Source organism: Martes martes (genome assembly GCF_963455335.1).
Source record: "Martes martes genome assembly, chromosome: 16".
NCBI lineage: Eukaryota > Metazoa > Chordata > Mammalia > Carnivora > Mustelidae > Martes > Martes martes.
In genome coordinates, this window is record NC_137904.1 from 59,179,077 (window position 1) to 59,203,705 (window position 24,629).

Sequence of the window (24,629 nt, forward strand, 5' to 3'; positions counted from 1 at the left end):
CCCACCCCCGCCGATGGGCCGGCCCGGCTCTCCCTGCCGAGAGATGGGCCGGCCCGGCAGCGCGCGGGCAGCGGCGGCGGCGGCAGCCCAAGATGGCGGAGCTGCAGCTGGACCCGGCGATGGCGGGGCTGGGAGGGGGTGGCGGGAGCGGGCTGGGCGATGGGGGCGGCCCGGGCCGAGGGCCCCCCAGCCCTCGCCCCGTCGGCCCCACGCCCCGGGGGCACGGCCGTCCGCCCGCCGCTGCCGCGCCGCCGCTGGAGCCGGGTCCCGGACCGCCAGAGCGGGCAGGGGGCGGCGGTGCGGCCCGCTGGGTCCGACTGAACGTGGGCGGCACCTACTTCGTGACCACCAGACAGACCCTAGGCCGGGAGCCCAAGTCTTTCCTGTGTCGCCTCTGCTGCCAGGAGGACCCGGAGCTGGACTCGGACAAGGTGCGCCCCGCCCTCGGGCGCGCCCCCGGCCATCGAACCCCCTTCGTGCCTCCTAGCTCGTCCCCAGATTCCTGCGACACGCTCCCCATAGGCGGGCTTTTCGGGCCGGAACCCCCTCCTAACCCCTCCCCCGCCAGGCTGGCCCGGGGGGCTATTCTCCCCCATGCTCAGTCGCACTCCGGCTTTCTCTCTGACCCCGCCCTTCGCTCTCAGCGACTCATTGCCCGCACAGTGCCCACCCGCACCCACGAGAACCCACTCCACACCCCTTCTCCGTATTCCTCTCTGTGCCTCTCATAACCAGCCCCTCGGATCTGCATGAGTTTTCCCTTGGCTCCTCGTCAGCCCCTCACTGCCTGTGCCAGATGCGTCCAGAACTGGGTCAGGGTGAGCGAAGGCATCTTTGTAGCTTTCTCAGACTTCCTCTTGGACCCTTCTGCCAAGTTGGGTGAAAGCCTGGGTCTGACAGCTGCAGGAAGTGCTTCTCGTGATAGCACACTTCTTTGCTGTGGTCCTGGGCCCTGAGCTCGCATCTGGTAACAGTCACTGTTCTAGGAGCATGTTAGAGCTCAGACACATGCCTTGGAAAGAGATTACCAGTTGCCAGTGCAAACCTAAGCCGACTGGTTAAGGCCATCGGAAAATGCAAACTGAAGAATGATGTTGAGCAAGATGCATGGCTCCTAACCAAAAGTTGAGAGGTGACGAGACACTTCCAACCCATTTCCAGTTTGAAGTGTTGTTTATCAACTTTACACATTGATCGTTTAGTAAGGCGTTGACCATAGCTTACCCCACCTTCCAGATAGCACTCAACCAGTTACATTGAAATAGAGTTAGGTTTGGGTAAAGATTGGCTTTTTTATTTATTCACCATCTCCCTCTCCTCTAATCTCAGATCGATAGAAACCTGTCCTGTCCTAACTTTAAAGAAATTCCAAAACCTTTGCTTGTAAAGGAATTATTTTTATCTACCCTAAATCTCTCTTTTTGCAATAGAAGCCAGTTTCTTCTTGTTCCTTTTACTGTAAAGATGAGTAGGATTAAAGCTGCTCAGCGCCAAGTCCCGGCAGTGCCAAGCTTCCTCCGGGCACAGAACTGGGGTGTGTGAGTTACAGCTGGCAATGCAGACTCCCACTGATGTTGGCCTTGAGCTCAGGAGTATTGCCAACTATACAGAGGTTTTCTTAGAATTAGGAATGTGATTTGGGGGCAGTAGAGCAGTCAGAATGTCCATCTCAAGCAGAGATTTAATAATCAAACTATGGCATTTTCTTCCCCTTACTTTATAACAGATATCCCATAGAAGAATGGTGGTAATTGTGTCCCAGTAAAGATTTCAGAAGTTCAAGTAAACGCCTGGATGATGGGACTAAGCATCTGTAACACCCCACCTGAAATGATCTCAGTAAAAGATACATAAAGCTAGCCTTCTTGCCAGTAGTTTGTGATAAGCAACATCTAGCAACACTTGCCTTCTCACTAAAGAATTGTAACAGAGAGGCTGAAACCCTGCCGGACTTAGTCTGAAATCTCCAGAGTGATACCTTTGTGTTTGGTTGGCAGGACGAGACAGGGGCCTATCTGATTGACAGAGATCCCACTTACTTTGGTCCTATCCTAAACTACCTCCGCCATGGGAAACTCATCATTACGAAGGAGCTGGCAGAAGAAGGTAAGAACAACGTTTGAACTGGGCATTTTCAAAATTTGGGCTCTATCTTTAAAGCTGTTTCACAGATTTGAATTTTTTTTTTTAAGATTTTTATTTTATTTGACAGAGACAAAGTGAGAGAAGGAACACAAGCAGGGGGAGTGGGAGAGGGAGAAGCAGGCTTTCCTCTGAGCAGGGAACCCGATGCAGGGGCTTGATCCCAGGACTCCGGGATCCTGACCTGAGCCAAAGGCAGACGCTGAATGACTGAGCCACCCAGGCGCTCCCAAATTTGAATATTTTTTTTGGAGATTTTCATCAAGTTCATGTGCAGGTGTAGTAAAGGTTTATGGAAGTGAGCAGTTGCCTAGTCTTATCGGAGGAGGTCTTGCTTAAGGGGTCCCCACTGGGCTCTGTTCAGCCTCCTTAATGAGAAGGAAAAGAGATAGCTCAGTTTTAAGATAGCTTCAGGAGCATTCTCCAAACCTGCAGAATTGTCAGGATCCCTTTTTACTTTTACTTATGTGCTTGTAAGCAGTGAAGGTCCGTAGCCCGGAGCATCACATCTCTGACATTAATTATTTATTTTTTTCAATTTTACTTGCAGCTATAAAACATAATAAAGGCTTGGCCTCATTTCTTTTAAGACTGGTCTCATGCTTCCTTGTAAATTTTTGCAGCTGACCTAATTCGTTCTCCAGTCCGTTGTCAGGTGTATCATCGGTTGCCTCATCTTTTTGGTTTGTAGGGCATCTGGACTGTTAAGTGGGTCTAGACATCTTTCTAAAAGGCTTGCCGTGGTCTCACCAAAGGCATTCAGTAGAAGATTGGGGCCTGTCCCTAAGTCCAGGGCACCCTGACCTAGAAGCTTTAGCTCTGAGTAAGAAAGCTGTAATGGCCATGCTAGTTAATGAAGCGGCCGCAAAACACATCGGTTTCAACCAGTAAAAAGAGGACTCGTGTGCTCGTTCTTTCTTTCTTTAACATTTCAGAAGCATGCAGAAATAATGGGAATACTACAATAAATTCCGTGCACCCACCATCCAGCTTTAATAATCACTACCTCACGGATAATCTCGTTTTTTGAAAAGAGGAGTCTTCAGCATCTTTTCTGAAGTCTTTAAAAAAATTGTTTTCTATTGAAATATTTTCAAACTTAGAGGAAAGGGCCAGAACAGCACAGAGAACTCCCAGATTATCAATTTTTTAGCATTTTTTTTGGTCATGCTTGTGTTATCCATTCTCTCTCCCCGCTCCTGTCCTTCCTCCCTTCCCCACCACAGTTTTTACTTCTGAACTATTTAGACTAAATCACAGATTCATCCATTAATTTTTCACCTGTATTTCCCAAGAACAAGGGTACAGTATAGTTATTGAGTCCAGGAAATTTAATATTGATAAATATTTCTATCTACAGCTTATATTCGAATTTTATCAGTTGCTCCAATAATGTTTTTTATAGCAAGTGTTTTTGTCTGATACCAGCTCACACATCCCACTTGGTTGTCCTGTCCAAGGCCTTTGATTTTATTTAGCATGGCATTCTTTCAGTAACTGCCTTTTATGTTCAAATAATAAGCATCCTATTAAATCTAGTCCCCATTAATTTATACACACTCACCCCTGGTCATTTTTAGGACAGACTGGGTAAGCATTGCAAGCTCAGGAGTTCTCCAATGTGACCAGTTCCAGGAAATAAGTGACATATGGGAAAGGTGTCCTGCAGCTAATGGGCAGGTGCAGGGAGAGTCGAGGAGGGTGCCAAGTGGGAAACTGCAGGGGTGAAACAGAATGAACAGAGCAGACCCAGAGCTTGACTCACTCACTTTGGGGAGAGGAAATGGGTACACCCTAAACAGCAAAGAAACGTTTCTCAGCCTGAAGGAGAGAGACCAGGCTTCCATTTGAGAAAAGCAGTTCTTGGGGCACCTGGGTGGCTCAGTGGGTTAAGCCTCTGCCTTTGGCTTGGGTCATGGTCTCAGGGTCCCAGGATCGAGCCCTGCATCAGGCTCTCCACTCAGTGGGGAGCCTGCTTACCCCCTGTCTCTTCCTGCCTCTCTGCCTACTTGTGATCTCTCTCTCTGTATCAAATAAATAAATAAATAACTCTTTTTAAAAAAAGAGAGAAAAAGAAAAATGCAGTTCTTAGCAAGCATGCAAACTTCAGCTTTTGCTGTTTTCTGGGGAATGCACACACATCTCTAACTATAGTTTGGTCCTTGGCCTAGGTGTCCTGGAAGAAGCGGAGTTTTACAACATTGCATCTCTTGTGCGGCTGGTTAAGGAACGGATACGGGACAATGAGAACAGAACTTCTCAGGTAATGGGTTTTGAACTCTTTTTTTTTTTTCCAGATTTTATTTATTTATTAATTTGAGAGAGTGAAAGTATGAGAGGGGGAAGGTCAGAGGGAGAGGCAGACTCCCCACTGAGCAGGGAGTGTGGGGCTCGATCCCCCGACTCCAGGATCATGACCTGAGCTAGAGGCAGTCGCTCAACCAACTGAGGCACCCAGGCACCCCTTTTTTTTTTTTAAATAAGATTTTATTTTTAATCTCTTCACCCAGCATGGGGCTCAAACTCAGAACCCCAAGATCAAGAGTCACAGCTCCACCAAGTGAGCCATCCAGGCACCCCACGGATTTTGAACTCTTAAAGGGAAAAGGTCTCCATGGCTCTTTGTTGCTGTGTCTCGGTGGGATTTGAAAAGGGTCATGTGCTGTCAGGCAAGAGCTACCGCTCCCCTTAAAGCTGGAGGTCCGTGTGGAACACAGTCCATGCACCAGACAGACAGCGCATTTGCCGCCGGGCTTGTTCAGAACAAGGAAACAGAAGAAGACATAACAAAACAAAACAGCCTCCCTGTCCCTTTAAGAGACCGAGCGGTTGTGGCTGCTCACCATTTGGCAGCAAGTCCACGGCACTTGAGGTCCCTTACCTTGTTCTCGAAGGCAGAGTATCTGTCTCCCTCCACATAAGGGCCCAGCAAGCTCTTGCTTCCACCTGTTGGCCACTATTAGGACCAGCCTTTTTAAAAGTGTGATCACGTCCCATTCAGCTCCCGATAGCCACGTGAAACCAGTCTCCCGCTCTAGACTTTAGGAGCTGCTTGTGAATAATGCTTCCCAGGAAATAATCTCAGGCTTTCCTGTTAATTACGAAGCCTGGGTTTTTATATTAACTCAGTAGACAGAATAACAACAACAACAAAACCCACACAATTTGCCACCAGTTTGAGAAGACAGTAAGGCACACGCCGCTTATTTCACACCATGTCACCCATCACATGTCATAAGTGGCCACAGTGGCATCTTTTAGGCCCTTGAGATTCTCTGGCTCCTGGGAGAGGGTCTGTGCCCTCTAGAAGCTTGAAGTCTATTGGGGAAAACAGACGTTCCCTTTCCTGTATAGGCTCTATTTTAAGAAGGTACAGCTGTAGTGACAGAGGGCAGCATTGGACTCCACTGTGACCATCTGTCTTGTAGCCTGAGTTGCCTCTTATCCCATCAGCTCCCAGTGATGGATGCTTTCCTGAGATCCAGTCTATTGCAGTGTAGAATTTTCCCGTGATTCAGAAGGCAATGTTTCTTTTCAAAAGTCAGAACGAAACAAAAAGTAAAAAAATTGTTCCTCTCTGTGTTCTATCTTAGACTTCATATATCCAAATTTTCTGGGGTTTTTTTTTGTTTTTTTTTTTTTGTTTTGTTTCTGGTTCTAAATGGAGTTATCTGATGGGGGAACTGACATCTATGACAAAAAATGACCTTTCTTCACTTTGTCTGTAGTAGTTTACAAAGGTGGAAAGAAGAGCTTACTTGGTTTTCTTCCTTCTGGCCAATGTCTGAAAACCTTTCTAATGTTCAAAAATGAATTCATAATTGGTTTGAGATTTACCGTATGAAATATCTAGTGGCCCCAAATCTCATTGCCCCAAATCTCAGATTATAATGTACGTGGCATCTTTCTCTATTGTAGATACTTAATAAGACGTTCTGGAAACCTAGCTTTGTCCTCAATTTTCCACATTCCGAAAAAACTTTTGATTGCTTAGTGTAAATTTTGATGGTACCATGAATTATGTAATTTGAAGCCATTCAACCCTGAATGTTCTCAGTTCTTTGCCATTAGCTAAGTCCTTGAGAGCATTGTAAGATTTGTTTGATGACAGCGATTAAGTTAATTAGTCCTCTAGGTTCTGAAGGCTTGTGGATATAGACCCAGTTGGAAGCTTTTTTGTTCTAGGGATGGCAAGGGCTTTTTGATGCTAATTGATCTTTCCATCTGTCCTTTTTATTTAGTGAAACTCTGAGCAGTGGATTTGATGTTGTTCAAAAACACCCTCTTTTGCATGTATCACAGCTCTAAGGCAAAATTGGCCATGTGTGTATTTTTGTGGCTGTCCCTTCAAACACGTTATCTCCTTTAACTTGACGATTTTTTTCTTAAGATTTTATTTATTTATTTATTTTAAGATTTTATTTATTTACTTGACGGACAGAGATCACAAGCAGGCAGAGAGGCAGGCAGAGAGAGAGGGGGAAGCAGGCTCCCTGCCAAGCAGAGAGCCTGATGGGGGGCTCAATCCCAGGACGGTAAGATCATGACCTGAGCCAAAGGCAGAGGCTTTAACCCACTGAGCCACCCAGGCGCCCCTTAAGATTTTATTTTTAAGTAATCTGTACACCCATCATGGGGCTGGAACTCACAACCCCAAGATCAAGAGCCACATGCTCCTCCCACTGAGCCAGCCAGGCGCCCCTAACTTGTCTCTATTTCAGGGAGACACACATGACCGGGATTCAGGCAGAGCCCAAGGTATAGGTGTCCCTATTTTTTTTGTTAGGTCATTAATCTTAGTGCATTTGAGAACACCTGTGGTTTACTTTGGAAGAGAAAAATAAAGAGGTCTGTGACATTTTTTGTTAGGTCATTAATCTTAGTGCATTTGAGAACACCTGTGGTTTACTTTGGAAGAGAAAAATAAAGAGGTAACATCTTAAATACCTCGGGCTTTGATAGTTGGGGCTAGTATCGTAGATCTTTCGTGATACTCTGAGTTTTAGAACATAAAACACTTGGTTGTTTCCAAAATGTGTGCTCAGAGATCATTGAAATCTTCCCGAGACTCGCTCTACATTTTATGTGGAGGGAATGTTTTTCTTGGTGCCTCGTGTAACAATAGTTACATTCGGTCCAGAAGGGGAGACCATGAAAGAAAGCGCTCAGCACTGTTGGCAGACCAGCCCGGGCGCTGGCGCTGCCTCCATCCCAACAAGCACCGCCTGACTCAGGCAAGACACACCAGTGTCCCCGCAGAAGAAAGGAGCAGAGGGGGAAGCCACTCTGGGCTTGGAGCACTCCCTAGTCCGGAGCTGCTTCTGTTGAGCCAGTATTTCCCCAGCAGCCGGTTCTTCCAAACAAATTTTCCAGAGAACTGAAGCCCAGTCATCCTTTTGAAAACGCACCAAAGCCAAATTTCCGTTATTTTTAAGGAAACCGTCCTTATTTTCTTTTTTTCTTTCTTTCTTTCTTTCTTTCTTTCTTTATTTTTAAGATTTTAGTTATTTATTTATTTGACAGAGATCACATGTAGGCAGAGAGGCAGGCGGGGTGGGGGCAGGGGGAAGCAGGCCCTCTGCTGAGCAGAGAGCCCGATGTGGGAATGGATCCCAGGACCCTGAGATCATGACCTGAGCAGAAGGCAGAGGCTTAACCCATTCAGCAACACAGGCGCACCTCCCCCCACCCCCACCATCCATATTTTCTTGAAATCCCGCGAATATAACCAATCCCTCCGTGACGGAGCATCATTGTTCTGAGCTTCCGTTGCTGTTTGTGCTCTAACGAATGCGTCATGTCCTTCGGGATGGGCAGTGGATGTGCAGCTGTTGGACCCAACACTGAATGGTCCGAAATTGACAAACGCCGAGTCTTCCCGTGCGCCTCCAGTCGTGCTTCTGTGAACAGGAGCTTTCATCTGGGGAGCACGCCTCCCTGCGGCAACCCTTGCCCTCACCTGACTTTGGCTTTTTTTTAAAATATTGATTGATTTGAAAGAGAGACACACACAGAACAGAGGGAGAGTGAGAGAGAGAAGCAGACTCCCCACTGAGCAGAGAACCCGACATGGGGCTTGATCCCAGGACCTGAGCCAAAGGCAGATGCTTAACTGACTGAGCCACCCAGGCGCCCCCTGACTTTGGCTCCTAAAGCTCACAGCCCAAGTCCTAAAGGAGGGGTTCTCCTGTGGATAAAGCGTAGGGGCCTTAGTGCCGCTACTTTGGGGCATCTCGCCTTTTCGATTCTGGTTCTAACTTCTGTTCCAGAGTTGAGTGGGCTAGCAAGTGACTTCTGTCTGAATCTGACACCAACTGGGTGGCCAGCAGTTCGTCCTATCCTGACACTAACTAGTGTGTGGTAACTACTTCTACAGGTTTCAGGGCTCAGCCCCCCACTTCAGACGCCAGTGCCACATCCCAGGTCCCCATGCTTCCTGCACTTCTGTCCATCACGGATACACATAGAAGGGTTCCCATGACATTCCCCTTTTGGTTCAGTAATTTACTAGAACAACTCCTAGAACCCAGGAAGATGCCCTACTTACTATTACAGCTTATCTCTAGGAGACAGAGAACAGCCAGATGGAGAGAGACATGGGACGGCGTCCGAGCGCAGGAGCCTTTGTGCCTGTGGAGTTGGGATGTACCACTTGGCCAGCACCTGCTTATGGTTGCCAGCTTGGAAGCTCCCTGAACCCCAGTGTTCGAGGGTTTTTAAGGATGTTTCATTACGTACACATGACTAATTAGATTAAATCATTGGTCTTGGTAATCAAATTCAGTCTTCAGCCCCTCTCCCTCCCACCAAGGTCAGAGGTTGGCAAGTAGGACTGGACATCCTAACCTTCTAATGGTGCTTGGTCTTTCTGGGAACCAGTCATTAGCACAAAAAAGATACTTTCATCCCTCAGGAAATTCCAAGGTTTTAGGAGGTCTGTGCTAGGAGCCAGGAACAAAGACCAAATACCCATTTTTTAGTATATACTTCTGTAACGGGAGCGCTACCATTTAACTCTGAAACACTTTCACTCTCAGGCACCATCAGCGGAGGGTAAGTGTTTTAAACATTGGTATATCCTGGGATCCTGTTTAATATATCATTTCCATAATAAGATTTCACTCTGAATAAACCAAAATGGTCTGCATTTTCAGTATGTATGTCAGATATGAACCAATTAAGATGATGAGGTGACTTTCTTGTCCGAAGTGATTTTACTCTATTTTCTACTCCGGGAAATGGATGAAATCTAAGCACATAACTCATTTCTCTGAACTTCAGAATTATTGGACCCGCTGATTCCATAGCCTTGGGCCTTTTTTTTCTTTATTTCCTTGGATAAATTTTTATTGAAAAACGACATTGCTGCCTGTCAGAGGGGCTCATGTGGGGCTGTCCAGAAAAAATGTCCAAGCAAGCTCCTTTTCAGTGGTCAGTTTTGGGAAGAGCCACACCAGGGCAGCTGCAAACTGTCGTGTCCTCGAGATTGTTCTTCAAAGTCTGTTGTTGTCGCAGGGCCCCGTGAAGCACGTGTACAGAGTCCTGCAATGCCAGGAGGAGGAGCTTACGCAGATGGTCTCCACTATGTCCGATGGGTGGAAATTTGAACAGGTATGTTTCCCAGGAGGCCACATGCCTCAGACCGTCACCAGCCATAGGCAGCTCCTAACCTCAGGGGTCGGTTGGGCCAGGTGGGAACCTGTTCAGAAACGTAGGAAAGAGCCACTGGGTGTGGATGATGTGCTCAGACATACCGGATGAGTTGGGAGACTTGAGAGTAGTATCATGTCTCCCAACTTCACATCCAAGTTTCAGTTTGATTGTGCTTGCTTAGGGAGGGAGCCAGCCAGCTCGCTTAGGCCTGAAAGTGCCTCTCTGGGTTTTTTTCTTAAGTGCTCAGTTGATGTATTATAGAATAACTACGAAAAGAAGGCTAGGATTCAGTGATAGCCCTTCCTTTCCTCCCCCGGGGTGAGAATGGTATCGTTCCAGACGTGTATGTAATCCATTCCGAAGAGCATGAGCCGGTGTGATGTGAGTCAGGTGTGGTGAGAAGTGTGGCTTCGCCGTTCCCCATCAGTCTGTGCACTTCTGTTCCTTTAGCTTTGTTTGGTGGAGGAAGTATCCAGACAAAGCCACACAGTCAGCGTTGTACTATTTCCTCCATTAGATGGCAGAATTGTTCAGCTCATCTGTTGCCTTCGCCACAGGGAGGCTGGGCGCGAACAGAATAATCCTGTTACCGTTTTGTGTGGATCAGGCCTGTTTTTATGCAGACTTTGGAAGAGTCAGTTGAAGGGTCACACTTCAACTCACCTTCTCAACTAGCTGCTGGGCTGCTAAGAGCACTGTGTTGTAGATCAGATATACGGGTGTCTCTGCCTTCAGAGCTAACGCAGGATCCTTCCTCACGCTTGCCCGCACTGCTGAGTCCATTCTGCCTGTGTATGTCCGCCTGATTCTTAGCCAGGTGGGGGCTGCAAGATGTTGCCATACTTCCACCCCACAAGTATTTTCCCTGCTATGTGTTTTTTTCTTTTTCAAGATTCTCTTTTTAAGTAATCTCTGTGCCCAACATGGGGCTGGAACTCAGGACCCCGAACTCAAGAGTAGCATGCTTCTCCTGCTGAGCCAACCAGACACCCCCTCCCTGGAATAAGTTTTAAGCAAAGAATGTTTTGTTTTTTGTTTTTGTTTTTTTAGATTTTTATTTATTTGACTGAGAGAGAGAGGCAGCAAGAGAGGGAATACAAGCAGGGGGAGTAGAGAGGGAAAAGTAGGCTTTCCTCTGAGTGGGGAGCCCACTGCGGGGCTTGATCCCCGGACTCTGGGATCATGACCTGAGCAGCAGGCAGATGCTTAATGACTGAGCCACCCAGGTGCCCCAGCAAAGAATATTATTAAAAAAATAATAATAAAAATAAGTAGTCTTTTTTTTTTCTTTTTACAATTCTTTTTCTTTTTCTTTTTTTTTTACGTTTATTTGAGAGAGAGCACAAGGGCAGGGTGAGGGCAGAGGGAGAAGCCCCACCGAGCAGGGAGCCCGATTTGGGACTCAGTCCGGGGACCCTGGGATCATGACCTGAGCAGAAAGCAGATGCTTAACCACCTGAGCCACCCTGGTGCCCTTTTAAGTATTTTTATGAAACCGGTGAATAATTGTGAATCTTTTTCTCATCTTGTTAATGTTTGGGGGGCAGACAAGGCATGCTTGTACGAACTCTATTATATGGATGAGGAAGTTAAAGCCCATTCATAGAGCCAATCAGTCATGTTCTTCTGACGTGAGGCCCTACATGCTTGCCCAGATGACCTTACCCTTTGGCTTCGTTTTTCCCTGAGCGTGTGTGTTGTCTATTTAGAATTAAATCCTGAATTCAATTAGCTAAGAAGGTTAAAGGTCCCAGCAGCATATGGCTTATGGTAACTCTTCAGTGATTCACTCAGTGCTTTCCAGAGCCTTCTGAGTACCAGTCTGCAGTCTAGGACTTCTGCCTGAAGATGAGCCAGCTCTGTGTAGGCGTTTGGCTGAAGCAAGTGTCCATTCTCATTCACACAAGCATTCTCTTTCACCTCAGTGTTTGCTAGAAGGAGTATGATCGTGGTAATCCTAGTTGCTGCCTTTGGGATTGTTTCCAGTGCTTGGGTGGGGAGACAGAGGCAGCGCCCATACTTTTCTTCTCTAGGGAAGGCTTATTGAGGATGCGCTGGTGAGTAACTGAGATCCAGATGTGCCCTCGAGCCTGGATGGTCCCAGAAAGGATCGTCCACGAGAGGCAAAACTACACAGTTGGGTCAGGAGGAGGGTTGCATGCGGGTGGCGCTTTGGTTCCTGAAGGTGACTGTTCGCCATATTCTTGTTCTATCAGCTCATCAGCATCGGCTCTTCCTATAACTACGGAAATGAGGATCAGGCAGAATTCCTCTGTGTCGTCTCCAGAGAACTAAATAATTCTACCAATGGCATTGTCATAGAGCCCAGTGAAAAGGCAAAGGTAAGAAACGGTGTCGCCAGAATTTTGTCTATGACTCATTTGTTCCCAGCCCCTTAGGGGGCTTTGCCTGAACCAGTTATTGCTTGGGGTTTCTTCCCTTTCCTTCTGAAGCTGGCTTTGCATTTTGCCTTCATTTTGGTTTTTGACTGTTATAATTTAAATCAGGGTTTATGGAGCAGTGGCTGAGGGTTTTAGTCAGGAAACGGGTACTGAAATAGGGTGGACTCACATGCCCTCTGTCCAATCAGTGAAAAAAATCTTATTGCCACTGATTACAACAACATGAGAATTCTGAAACTCAAAATTGGAAAATGTTTTGTGTTTATTCTTTGAAACTGTTCTCTCCTTTTTGCTGCCTCAAGAGTAGAGGTATTTGGTTACCTCTGTGACCTCCTCACCTTTAGTCACTGGGAAATTGTGCAGTGACCTCACACACTCTCCTAAGTCAGCAGCCCATGGTGCATCTGAACCATTTCCTTTAGCATCAGCAGCCCTCGGGGTCCCACGGTGTTGAGCAAAGCTTTTACAACTGAAGTGCTTCAAGGGGGTCGGGGCTGCAGCCCTACCTTGCCTCCTGGTTTAACAGGGATTGTCGTGCTGCTCGCAGGGGTCCAGCAGAAAACAGCCGCGGGTCCCTTTTCCCTCAGCAGTCTGCTTAGCAGCCTCAGCCTCAAAGCAAGTCTGCTCCAGAGTCCAAGCCTCAGGCCTCTCCCCCATCTTCCACTTGCAGATTCTTCAGGAGAGAGGATCTCGGATGTAAATTCCAGATCCTTAACCATCAGGAGAGCAACCCGGCAGAGCACCTTGTGACGTTAAATCTTGCTCCTGTACAGTAACCAACCGAGCTGCTGCAAAGCAAAGCTGAGCCTGGCCCCCCAGTGGAGAAGTGTTCTGGTCAAAACCAAAGGAACCCCTGCCCCCTCCCACAGGAACCTGAAGACAGACGCGACTCCCGGCTGCAGAATACCTTTTCAGAAACCTGCTTTTGTTTTCTTAGCCAGTGTCGTGATGAGTCTTGAGAACCACAGCTGGGCCGGGTTCCCAGTTGGAGCCCTCTGGGCACCTGGGGGAAGGGAAGAGGAAGGCCTGGCTCCTTGTACATGCCCGTACTTCCGGGAAGCCGCGGCAAATGAAGGAGGATTGCCCCTGAGCTGTGCCGTGTTTTCGCCCGAGTGCCGCGTTGGAAGCCGCTTTGTAACACTATCTTTCCCCTCCTGTGCACCCTAGACTAAGGCAGCAAATGCCAAGGACTGTAGCTTCAGTTTGTCAAGTTGAGTTTAGGTTTTGGTTAAAGGATGGCGTTGCCAGAATCCCCCCCCCCCCACCACCGTTCCTGTGAACAAAACCCCTTTGAGGAAGCGGGTGATGGGGTGTCCTTGGTTATGGGCGGAGGTCAGGGATCGCTGCTCTGGGTTCGGGGCACTTAGCTGCCACCATGTCCATCCCCGCCTCATTTGCCTCTAGCAGCCCAGACTCTCCGGTAGCTTGCTTTCATCCCAAGAGGAGGTCTGAGGCAGGTGGCGTCCCGCATTCTGTTGCACAGACAGCTGGGAGCCGTCAGGTAGCTGGTCTGCAGCCTTCACGCACCCTCCGTTGGCCCATCTACCTTCTCTGACTTCTGAAACTGGACCGAAGATAAAAGGGACTTGGGATCCTCTGATGGCTTGGGATGGGGACAGCATTTCTTTGAAAGTTGCCAAATGTGTCACATTGTAGTATCCAAAAGTGTTATTTCTTCTGTGATTGTCTCTTGGAAATGCCTTGACTGAACATTTAGTATTTATTTGTGTCTCTTCTTGATTTCTGACCATGCCTGGCAGGCGTGTCCATGCCCCCACATCATCCCGGGTGGAGTGTGTGTGTTTGCTGGGCAGTCCAAGGACCCCCCGCCCCCCACATCTCCGACCCCACCCGTTAGCATCACTTCTTTCTTCAGAGATCCAGGTCATGGAGAATCAAATGCTTGTTTGACCGAGGAGGGGAGGAAAGCCCTCCTTCGTGCTGGGACCACAGAGCTCGTAGCTGGATCGTCTTGGTGAGCAGTCATTGAATGCAAAGGGCCAGAGAATCCCTAGTTTTTCCCTAGATGACTTTCCTGGCATGGCAGATGGCCCGGAGAAGGGGAAGGTGCCATGGGACACTCCATCTGTAACGGCCACCTCCTGCCAGTCCCTCCTGGCTTCCTCCACAGCTGAGGTTCTGTCCCCTCCACGGCTCAGCTGCTTCTTAGGTGGGTCTGGGGCTGCGATTTTTGGAAGTGACTTACAGGCTGTGCCAAATATCTTTTGAGCTTGTGACATGTGCCCATGTGCAGATGGCGTAAGTCTTCTTCAGGATTGTCGCTTTGACCTTATCTGTGTATAGAGCAGGATAGAAATGTGTGCCCAGGGGTGTCTGCTGATACGGGAGCGTGCTTGTGGACGGCGGCACCTCAGAACTCTGGCCCGTGCCCACGATTTCTACAGCTAGAAAATGTTACAGGAACTTCTACCTACAGTAAAAGCAGTCACCTTTCAAAAAGGTCGCAGATATCCTGTCATCTTTCGGGAGAAAAAAAAAAAACAACAACAAGATTTGAATGTGTCAAGGAAAAGCTGCTCTGACCAGAATAGGACAGAGGACTTTGGAAGAGGCACTCTTTGGCCAATTCAAAAGAGTAAAATTTGACTCAAACGAGGGAAAGCAGCTTCATTTGGGGCCTGGAGCCCAGTCAGATTTGCTTTCCCAGGGCATTTCCCTGGTGGTCGGCCCATGCTCCCAAGCCCGCTCGAAGGGTGAAGCCAGGTGGACCAGAAGGCAGAGGAGAGCAAGCCCGACAGAAACGACCATTTCTCTTCTCAGAGTCCCACAGTGGATCCTGCGGAAAGACTGCTGAGCGCCGTCCTCAGCGGAGAAACCCACAGCAGTGACATTTCCGCGCTCCTGCAGGGCTGGCTTTCGTGAGGATCCCCTCCTCATGGCAGCCTAATGACAGTTGTTCCAGTACTCCTGAAGCTGAGGATGATTCATTTCTTCAGGTTTCTGGAAAAGTATTCCCCCCCCCCCGCCCTTTATGAACTGAGTCAGTATTTTTTCCTGAAAGCCTTCGTCCCCCCTCCTGGGAGAGTCCGGCTGATGACTTTGGAGAGAGGTCTGGCCATCGGTTTGGGGGTGTCACATGGCCAGTGACCCACACGCTCTCCAGCTGCCCAGGGCTGCCGGGTGGGGAGTGTCTTCCTTCTTCCTTCTGTGCCCAGGACCAGCTCACGAAGCAGCCTGGCTTCTCCCAGGAGACGCCATCATCGCGCGCTTCTGTCTTTCCCTCAGAACCTGCTTTCTTCTTGGCAGTGCGGCGTGGCCCAGCCTCCTCTAGAGCGACTTCGTTTCTGCAGTCTTAACTGGTCTCAGGGGTGTCAGCGAGGTGTAGGGGAGGAAGGGACAGAGATGCTGGGGGGGGGGGGGAGTCGAGAGGACACCCACACCCTCCAGCATGGCCTTTGACCCAGAGGTTAGGGACCATGCCTGTCACTTGTGGGTGCCGTTTGTTACTGTTTGTGTATTTGAATAAAGTCTGAAATGCTGTGACCTTTTTTTTTTTGTCAATAAAGACATGAAACAAACTTTGCATCTTCTTGGTTTCCCGTCACTACTGATGATCCTCAAGCTGTTTTCAGGAGATGAATTTGACTACCAGGGCCTCTTACAAAGTCCTCATTTCTCTTGCTGCTGAAGCCGCCTGAGGGGGTGTTGGGCCTTCTTCCTCCTCAGGACCAGGAGAGAGGGAGAATCAGAGGTGGGGACAGATGGGCTACCCACCAGCGAGCTGGGAGGGGGAAGAGTATGAGACCATTTTGAAGGGGAAAGAAGCCTTCCCGGAAGCATAAGGGGCCGGGCCCCGATTTTCTCTGCACGGTAGAGGAGGAGGAATGAATGTGGGGGGAGACAGGTAACCAGCGGGCTAAGTATCGGTCATTTGAGACAACAGGCAGGCTGTGGGACCCTCAGAAGGCATTAGATCGTCCCCTCCCATAGGGTGCTTACGGTTGGGGAGACACGTAGGCACAAAGGTAGCAGACAGGGCATGTGTTTGTATCGGCCCAGGGTCCGGTGGAAGACAGACCACAGCAGTTGTTAACACGTGGTAAGAGGAGGAAAGAGCCCGAGCGACACTGAAGGTGTCACAGACCTAGTGACGGCCGGACACGGTTACTGCTCCCAGGGCAGGGGAGCAAAGGGAGGAACTTGGGGCTGTTACAACGTAGAGGCTTGCCGGAGGGGCTCTCTTCCCGCGGAGGAGATGCCGCCCTCTCAGGGGGGCTCGGGGAGGCTGGTTCTCCGACCACGCTGCTGGGACCGGCTGTCGCCGCCAGAGCGAAGCTGTGCTGCTGTGGTTCCTCTGGTAACAGGAAAGGGCACGTCCCTTCCTTTTTGCCTCCAGCCTGGCAGGCTCCCTCCCTCTCACATCCCCCGTGGGTGAACCTGTCCCGGAAGGAGCTGGTAAAGGCGAATTGTGCTTGGCAGCTTCCCAGCCCCAGGGGCACGGGGAGAGTCCCGAGGGGTGGTGGGCTGCGAGGTGAACAGCCCAGCTCTGGCGCCTCCGGCAGCTCGGCACCCACCCACGTGCTTCGACGCGTACACGAACCGAAAACAGTAAGAACGACTCTATGTCTCTACACGACACGATACAGCCACTCTACGCAACGGTGACCTTGCCCTCTCCCCAATGTGAAACAGTGTCAACGCTCAGTGTTCCCACATCTGAGAGACCGTGACACCTATTCTCGGCCAGATTAACGACTCAAACTGGCGTGGTGGGTTAGACGACAGACACCTAGTTCATGATCGGCAGGCCAGGCCACATGGTCACTTGGTGTCCCATGGTTAGGTACCTGATCTCAAAAGGAGAAGAGTTATCAACCAAGGAAGCCATGGATATTTTTCAAAACCCTGGAGTTCTGCATCGTAATTCTCCAGTCAGGGCTGGCGGGACGCTCCATACAGCATTAGCATTTGCAATAGATGGTTTGTCTGTGGCTGAATCCTACTCAGTCATAAAGCCCAGGTGATGGCCCAGAGCTAAATTTGTAATAAGAATCACACCACACAGATTTTCATCAGTAAAGCTTTCCCTTAGAGAGGACTTCTACAACTCCATTAACCCAGTTTAGTTCCCTGATGATCTTTCTATACAGTGCAATTGTTTCTCTGTTTAATATTTTTATTTTCATTTTTTACTTTAAAATATTTTTATTAAGATCATTGTTTCTGGGGCGCCTGGGCGGCTCAGTGGGTTAAGCCTCTGCCTTCGGCTTAGGTCATGATCCCAGGGTTCTGGGATCGAGCCCTGCATTGGGCTCTCCGCTCAGCAGGGAGCCTGCTTCCTCCTCTCCCTCTCTGACTGCCTCTCTGCTTACTTGTGATCTCAGTCTGTCAAATAAATAAATAAAATCTTTTTTAAAAAATCATTGTTGGGGCGCCTGGGTGGCTCAGTGACTTAAGCCTCTGCCTTTGGCTCAGGTCATGATCTCAGAGTCCTGGGATCGAGCCCTCCATCGGGCTCTCTGCTCACCAAGGAGCCTGCTTCCTCCTCTCTCTCTGCCTGCCTGCTGTGATTGCTCTCTCTCTCCCTGTCAAATAAATAAGTAAAATCTTTAAAAAAAAATTTTTTTTAAATCATTGTTTCCCGGGGCACCTGGGTGGCTCGGTGGGTTGAGCCTCTGCCTTCGGCTCGGGTCGTGATCTCAGGGTCCTGGGATCGAGTCCCGCATGCGGCTCTCTGCTTGGCGGGGAGCCTGCTTCCTCCTCTCTCTCTCTCTGCCTGCCTCTCTGCCTGCTTGTGGTCTCTCTGTCAAATATATAAATAAAATCTTTAAAAAAAAAAAATCATTGTTTCCCATGAAATGTTACGGTGGAAATTTAACTCAATCTAACTAATTCTAGTTCTTGCCTTTGCAAGCTGTAGCTTTTGCCCTTGTGGGCTTTCTTTTGTGGCTATTACCTCCTGCAGGTTTACCTTCCCCAAGTCAAACTTGACAGCTCAAAATTTAAGTCTTATATCTAAATGTGTATTTTTAGCTGATGTCATTTTTCTGTTAATGATTTCTAACAAAACACAACATGGAGAGAAGGGTGTATTCTTTTTAAGATTTTATTTGGCAGTGAGAGAGAGAGAGCACAAGTAGAGGGAGCAGCAGGCAGAGGAAGAAACAGGCTTCCCGCTGAGCAGGGACCCCCGATGTGGGGCTCGATGTGGGGCTCAATCCCAGGACCATGGGATCATGACCTGAGCTGAAGGCAGATGCTTAACGACTGAGCCACCCAGGCACCCCGTGTTTTGTTTTGTTTTGTTTTTAAGATTTTATTTATTTGACATTGAGCAAAAGAGAGAGAGCGAGAATAAGCTGGGATGGGGGCGGGGGAAGCAGAGAGATAAGCAGACTCCCCACTCAGTGTGGAGCCCAACACAGGGCTCAGTCCCAGAAGCCTGAGATCACGACCTGAGCCAAAGTCAGTTGTTTAGCCAACTGACCCACCCAGGCGCCCTCCCCCTTTTTTAGGGGAATTATTTTTTTCTTTTTAAGATTTTATTTATTTATTTGACAGAGAGACAGCAAGAGAGGGAACACAAGCAGGGGGAATGGGAGAGGGAGAAGAAGGCTTCCCTGAGCAGGGAGCCCGATGTGAGGCTCAATCCCCTGACCCTGGGATCACAACCTGAGCCGAAGGCAGACGCCCAAAGACTAAGCCACCCAGGCACCCCTAAAAGGCTTTTTAAGGTTTTTTTTAATTTTTTAAAAAGATTTTATTTATTTATTTGACAGACAGAAATCACAAGTAGGCAGAGAGGCAGGCAGAGAGAGAGAGAGGGAAGCAGGCTCCCTGCTGAGCAGAGAGCCCAACGTGGGGCTCGATCCCAGGACCCTGAGATCATGACCTGAGACGAAGGCAGAGGCTTTAACCCACTGAGCCACCCAGGCGCCCCAAGGGCTTTTTTTTTTAAAGCAAGCTCTATGCCCAGTGTGGGACTTGAACTCATGACCTTGAGATCAACAGTTGCATGCTCTACTGACTGAGCCAGCCAGGTGCCCCAGACTGTATGTCTTAGCTTTCCTGTAAGGAAATTGTGAGCAAGTTCCCTTAGATTTTCCTCGATTGTTCTTTATGTGCAAGGCTAGACTATTTCTTCTACTCACATTTCATTCCGATCACTTTGCACATGAGCTATATACACAGGTGGCAAATCAAAGAGTACAAGATCCTCCAAATATGCCCTGCTTTGTTCAATTGTGATGGCTAGCCAATAAGTACATATTTGAAAAAGGGGGACTGGAAGGCTTCACAGATTCGTGAACTAGACCCTGAGGTTGGAGAAGGTGCAGGAAGTTGGTTGGCAGGGGATAGTCAGCTGTCACCTGCAGCTGGTGTTGCTTAGGTCTGTCACCTCTATCACAGGGCTAGAGTAGATATCCACTTATCTGCTGCCATTTGCTTTACAGCCACTGCATGCCCAGAACTGCAGTAGGCACTGATGACGAAAGCTGAGTCAACAAGGCCTGCAGAACACGGAGTGAAAAAGGAAACTGCTGGAGCCAGGCAGGAAATAACCAAGCCATTGCTCTAATGGCTGGGGAGAGTCTTCTGAACCTGGGCAGAGGCAGATGGATGAAAATTCCAAGCTGGACTCAAGCTCCATTGAAATATTTAGAAAGCAGAATCACTCCAAAATCCTGGAGAGCCTGGGTGGCTCAGTTGGTTAAGCATTCAAATCTTGATCTCAGGTCAGGTCTTGATCTCAGGGTCCTAAGTTCAAGCCCAGCACTGGGCTCCATGCGGGGCGTGGAGCCTACTTTTAAAAAGTGGGTGGGGTGCTGGGGGCTCAGTCAGTTAAGTGTCTGTCTTTGGCTCAGGTCATGATCCCCGGGTCCTGGGATCCAGCCCTGCGTCAGGCTCCCTGGTCAGTGGGGATCCTTCTCCCTCCCTCTGCTTCTCCTGCTTATGCACTCGCTCTCTCTTGCTCTCTCTCAGATAAATAAAACCTTAAAAAAAAAAAAAGAATCACTACAAATCCTAAGTAGGAGAAATAAAAAACACACGTATTATAATAAAACTGATGAAAGCAAATATGGAGAAAATCTTAAAAGCCACCAGAAGCAGAGAGGAAAGTTAGTTCCTAAAGAGTGACAATAAGACTTACAGCCAACTTCTCAATGGAAAAATATAAACCAGAACAGTGGAATTAAATCTCCTAAGGTTAAAGGAAATAGCTGCCAACCTAGAATTCTGTACCCAGCAAAAATATACTTCAATATTGAAGATGATATAAAGGCATCTTTGACAACCAAAACATGAGAATATTTGTCACCTGCAGACCTTGTACTAAAGGAAATATTTTTTTTTTAAAGATTTTATTTATTTGACACACACAGATCACAAGTAGGCAGAGAGGCAGGCAGAGAGAGAGGAGGAAGCAGGCTCCCCGCTGAGCAGAGAGCCCGATGTGGGGCTCGATCCCAGGACCCTGGGATCATGACCTGAGCCGAAGGCAGAGGCTTTAACCCACTGAGCCACCCAGGCGCCCCTAAAGGAAATATTAAAAGGTGTTCTTCGGGGGCTGACTGGCGGGCCCAGTCAGAAGAGAATGTGATTCTCGGTCTCAGAATTGTGAGTTTGAGCCCTACATTGTGTGTAGACCACTACTTTAAAAAAATTAAAAACTTGGGGCACCTGGGTGGCTCAGTTGTTAACTGTCTGCCTTCAGCTCTGGTCATGATCCCAAGATCATGGGATCGAGCCCCGCATCAGGATCCCTGCTCTGCAGGGAGTCTGCTTCTCCCTCTCCCGTTCCCCCTGTGTTCCCTCTCTGGCTGTCTCTCTCTGTGTCATATAAATAAATAAAATCTTAAAAAACAAAACAAATCAAAAAACGGTGGCTCACTTAGTTAAGCATCTGACTTCGGCTCAGGTCATGATCTCAAGGTCCTGCGATCCAGCCCTGCCCTCAGTACGGAGTCTGCTTATTCTCCCCCCATACCCCTCCCTCTGCTCCTGTTCTCTCTCTCTCTCTCACATAAATAAATAAAATCTTTTTTTTTTTTAAAGATTTTATTTATTTATCTGACAGACAGAAATCACAAGCAGGCAGAGAGGCAGGCAGAGAGAGAGAGGGAAACAGGCTCCCTGCTGAGCAGAGAGCCTGATGCGGGGCTCGATCCCAGGACCCTGAGACCATGACCTGAGCCGAAGGCAGAGGCTTTAACCCACTGAGCCACCCAGGCGCCCCAAATAAAATCTTTAAAATAAATAAATAGATGTACCTGGGTGGCTCAGTCAGTTAAGTATCTGCCTTCAGCTTGGGTCATGATCCCAGAACCCTGGGATCAAGCCTCACGTCTGGCTCCATGCTCAGTGGGGAGGAGCCTGCTTCTCCCTCTTCCTCTGCCACCTCCCCTGCTTTTGCTCTCTCTCTCTCTCATTCTCTCTCTCAGTCAAATGGATAAATAAAATATTTAAAATTAATTAATTAATTAATTAAAATAAATAAGAAGTATTCTAAGGGTCTGCATTATCTAAAAAGAGATAAAAATAATACTTTAGGGGCGCCTGGGTGGCTCAGTGGGTTAAAGCCTCTGCTTTCGACTCAGGTCATGGTCCCGGGGTCCTGGGATCGAGCCCCACATCGGGCTCTCTGCTCAGCAGGGAGCCTGTTTCCTCCTCTCTCTCTGCCTGCCTCTCTGCCTACTTATGATCTCTGTCTATCAAATAAATAAATAAAATCTTTAAAAAAAAATAATACTTTAGCATGGCTGGGTGGCTCAATCAGTTAAGCATCTGCCTTCAGCTCAGGTCATGATCCCAGGGTCCTGGCATCCAGTCCAGCATCAGGCTCCCTGCTCAGCAGGGAGTCTGCTTCTCCCTCTCCCTCTATCCCTCCCTCCTGCTCGTGCTTGCTCAAATAAGTAAATAAAATCTTTTTAAAATAATGCTTTATATTAGACTTCAATAAGCCATAGAAGTATGTTACAATTTCTCAGGTAAATACCCAAAAAATAATAATTTAAAAAATACAGGGGTGCCTGAGTGGCTTAGTTGGTTAAGCATCTGCCTTTGGTTCAAGTCACGATCTCAGTGTCCTGTGATCAAGCCCTGCATTAGGCTTCCTGCTTAGCAGGGAGTCTGCTTCTCCCTCTCTCTCTGCCCCTTCCCCAACTTGTGTGCACTTGTGCACATGCTCTCTCTCAAATAAATAAGATATATATTTTTTTAAATAACAAATAAATAGGTGTGCTTGGGTGGCTCAATCAACTGGGTGTCTGCCTTTGGCTCAGGTCATGAAACTGGGGTCCTAGCATCAAGCCTCACATTGGGGTCCCTGCTCAGCAACAAGTCTGTTTCTCCCTCTCCCTCTGCCCATTCCCCTGCTTGTGCCCTCTCTCTCTCAAATAAATAAATTTTAAAATATATATAACAAACAAATAAGTATAACCACCAGAGGGCACCTGGCTGGCTTAGTCAGTAGAGCAGGAGGCTCTGGATCTTGGGATCTTGGGGTAGTGAGTTCGAGTTTGGACATAGAGCTTACCAAAAAAAAAAAAAAAAAAGGAATAGAGAAAAAAACAGTATAGCCACCAAGATAATAGAGAAGGAGGAGGAAATTGAATAATAAAAAATCAGTAGTGGTGAAACTACAATTCACTAGGAAAACAATGATTATAAATTTGTGTACATCTAACGATCTAGCCTCAAAACTAATAGAAGTAAAAAGGGAAAGAGGCAGGGTGCCTGAGTGGTTCAGTTGGTTGATTCTTGGTTTCAACTCAGGTCGTGATCCCCAGGTCCTTGGTGCCAGTCTGCTTCTCCCTCCCCCTGAGCCCCACTGCTCCCTACCCTTCTCTCTCTCTCTCTCTCTCTCATATAAATAAATCTAAAAATAATAATTAAAAAGGGGAAATGTATTAACAAGGAAGAAAGACTAAAAATCATTATATAGACATCTCAGGAACTTAGAACAGCAAATTCAACCCAAGAAAGCAACAGGAAGGAAATAATATAGAGAAGAGCAGAAATCAATGAAATGGATAACAAACACACAATACAAATCTCAAAACTAAGAGCTGATTCTTTGAAAAGATTAACAGAATGGGGCGCCTGGGTGGCTCAGTAGGTTGGGGCCTCTGCCTTTGGCTCAGGTCATGATCCCAGGGTCCTGGAATCAAGCCCCGCATCGGGCTCTCTGTTTGGCAGGGAGCCTGTTTCTTCCTCTCTCTCTCTCTCTGCCTGCCTCTCTGCTTACTTGTGATCTCTATCTGTCAAATAAATAAATAAAATCTTTAAAAAATAAAAAAAAGAAAAGATTAACAGAATGGATAAACTCCTAGTGATGAGACTCATCAAGAAAAAAAATACAAATGATACCTAGAATGAAAAAAAGGGACACAAATACAGATTCTACAGTCTTTATAAGGATTTTAAGTGCTTTATATAAGGTATATACCCAAAGGAATTGAAGGCAGGGTCTCAGATATCTATGCACCTGTGTTCACAGCATTATTCATGATAGCAAAAAGGGAGAAGCAACCCAAGCGTCCATCAACAGATGAACAAACAAAATGTGGTATAGTGGAATATCATCCAGCCATACACAGGAATTTCGATACATGCTGTAACATGAACCTTGAAAACATTAAGTGAAATAAGACCCAAAGGGACAACTATCATATGATTTCACTCATATAAAATAGGCAAATTCATAGAGATTAGAAAGATTAGAAGTTATTAGCGGCAGGAGGGGGGGGCAGTGGAATTATTGCTTAAGGGTTACAAAGTTTCTGTTAAAGGTGATGAAGAAGTTTTGGATCTAGATCACTATATGACTATATCACTATAGATCACTACATCATGGTTGTCTAACATTATGAATATACTTAATACTGCTGAATGGTACACAAAAATGGTTAAAATGCAAATTTTACATTAGGCTAATCATTGTAAGTGGATGTTATGAACAACTTCCCACCGAAAGAATTTGAAAATTTAGACAAAACAGACAAATTCCTAAGAAAACACCACTTACCAAAATTGGTAAAAGAACAAATAGACAATATGAATAATTCTAAGTCTTTGAAGGAAATTGAGTATGTAATTAATAACCCTTCCACAAAAAACACTCAGGGCCCAAGTGACTTTACCACTGAATACTGCCAAACATTTAAGGAAAAAATAACACCAATCTTACTCTTCCAAATAAGTGGTAAAGAACACTTCTGAACATACTTTATGAAGCCGACATACCTTAATACCAAAACTTGACAAGGACATTAACATAAAAGGAAAATCCCAGGCCAATTTCATTCATGAACACAGATGTAAAAATCCTAAGACAATATTAACAAATTGAATCCAGCCTATGGAAAAAGCATAACATTATGACCAAGTAGAGTTCATTCCAGAATGCAAGGTTGGTAAATCAGTAAATAAAGAATTGCCACATTCTCAGAATAAAAGAGGCAATGCTTA

At 47.4% G+C, this 24,629-nt stretch overlaps 1 protein-coding gene across 2 annotated transcripts; it reads left to right on the forward strand.

Annotated features, from left to right (window-relative positions):
• Positions 1 to 91: 91 nt before the first annotated feature.
• Positions 92 to 15,736, forward strand: KCTD2 (potassium channel tetramerization domain containing 2). 2 transcript variants are annotated; one of them, XM_080826013.1, is made up of 6 exons: positions 92 to 431; positions 1,998 to 2,106; positions 4,314 to 4,405; positions 9,658 to 9,753; positions 12,012 to 12,137; positions 12,868 to 15,736. In XM_080826013.1, the coding sequence occupies exons 1-6, from the start codon at positions 93 to 95 to the stop codon at positions 12,895 to 12,897; spliced, it is 792 nt and encodes a 263-aa protein (XP_080682139.1). In that variant the 5' UTR covers position 92; the 3' UTR covers positions 12,898 to 15,736. The 2 variants fall into 2 exon arrangements, with proteins under 2 accessions (XP_080682139.1, XP_080682140.1); XM_080826014.1 differs by having other exon boundaries at positions 12,971 to 15,736.
• Positions 15,737 to 24,629: the final 8,893 nt, after the last annotated feature.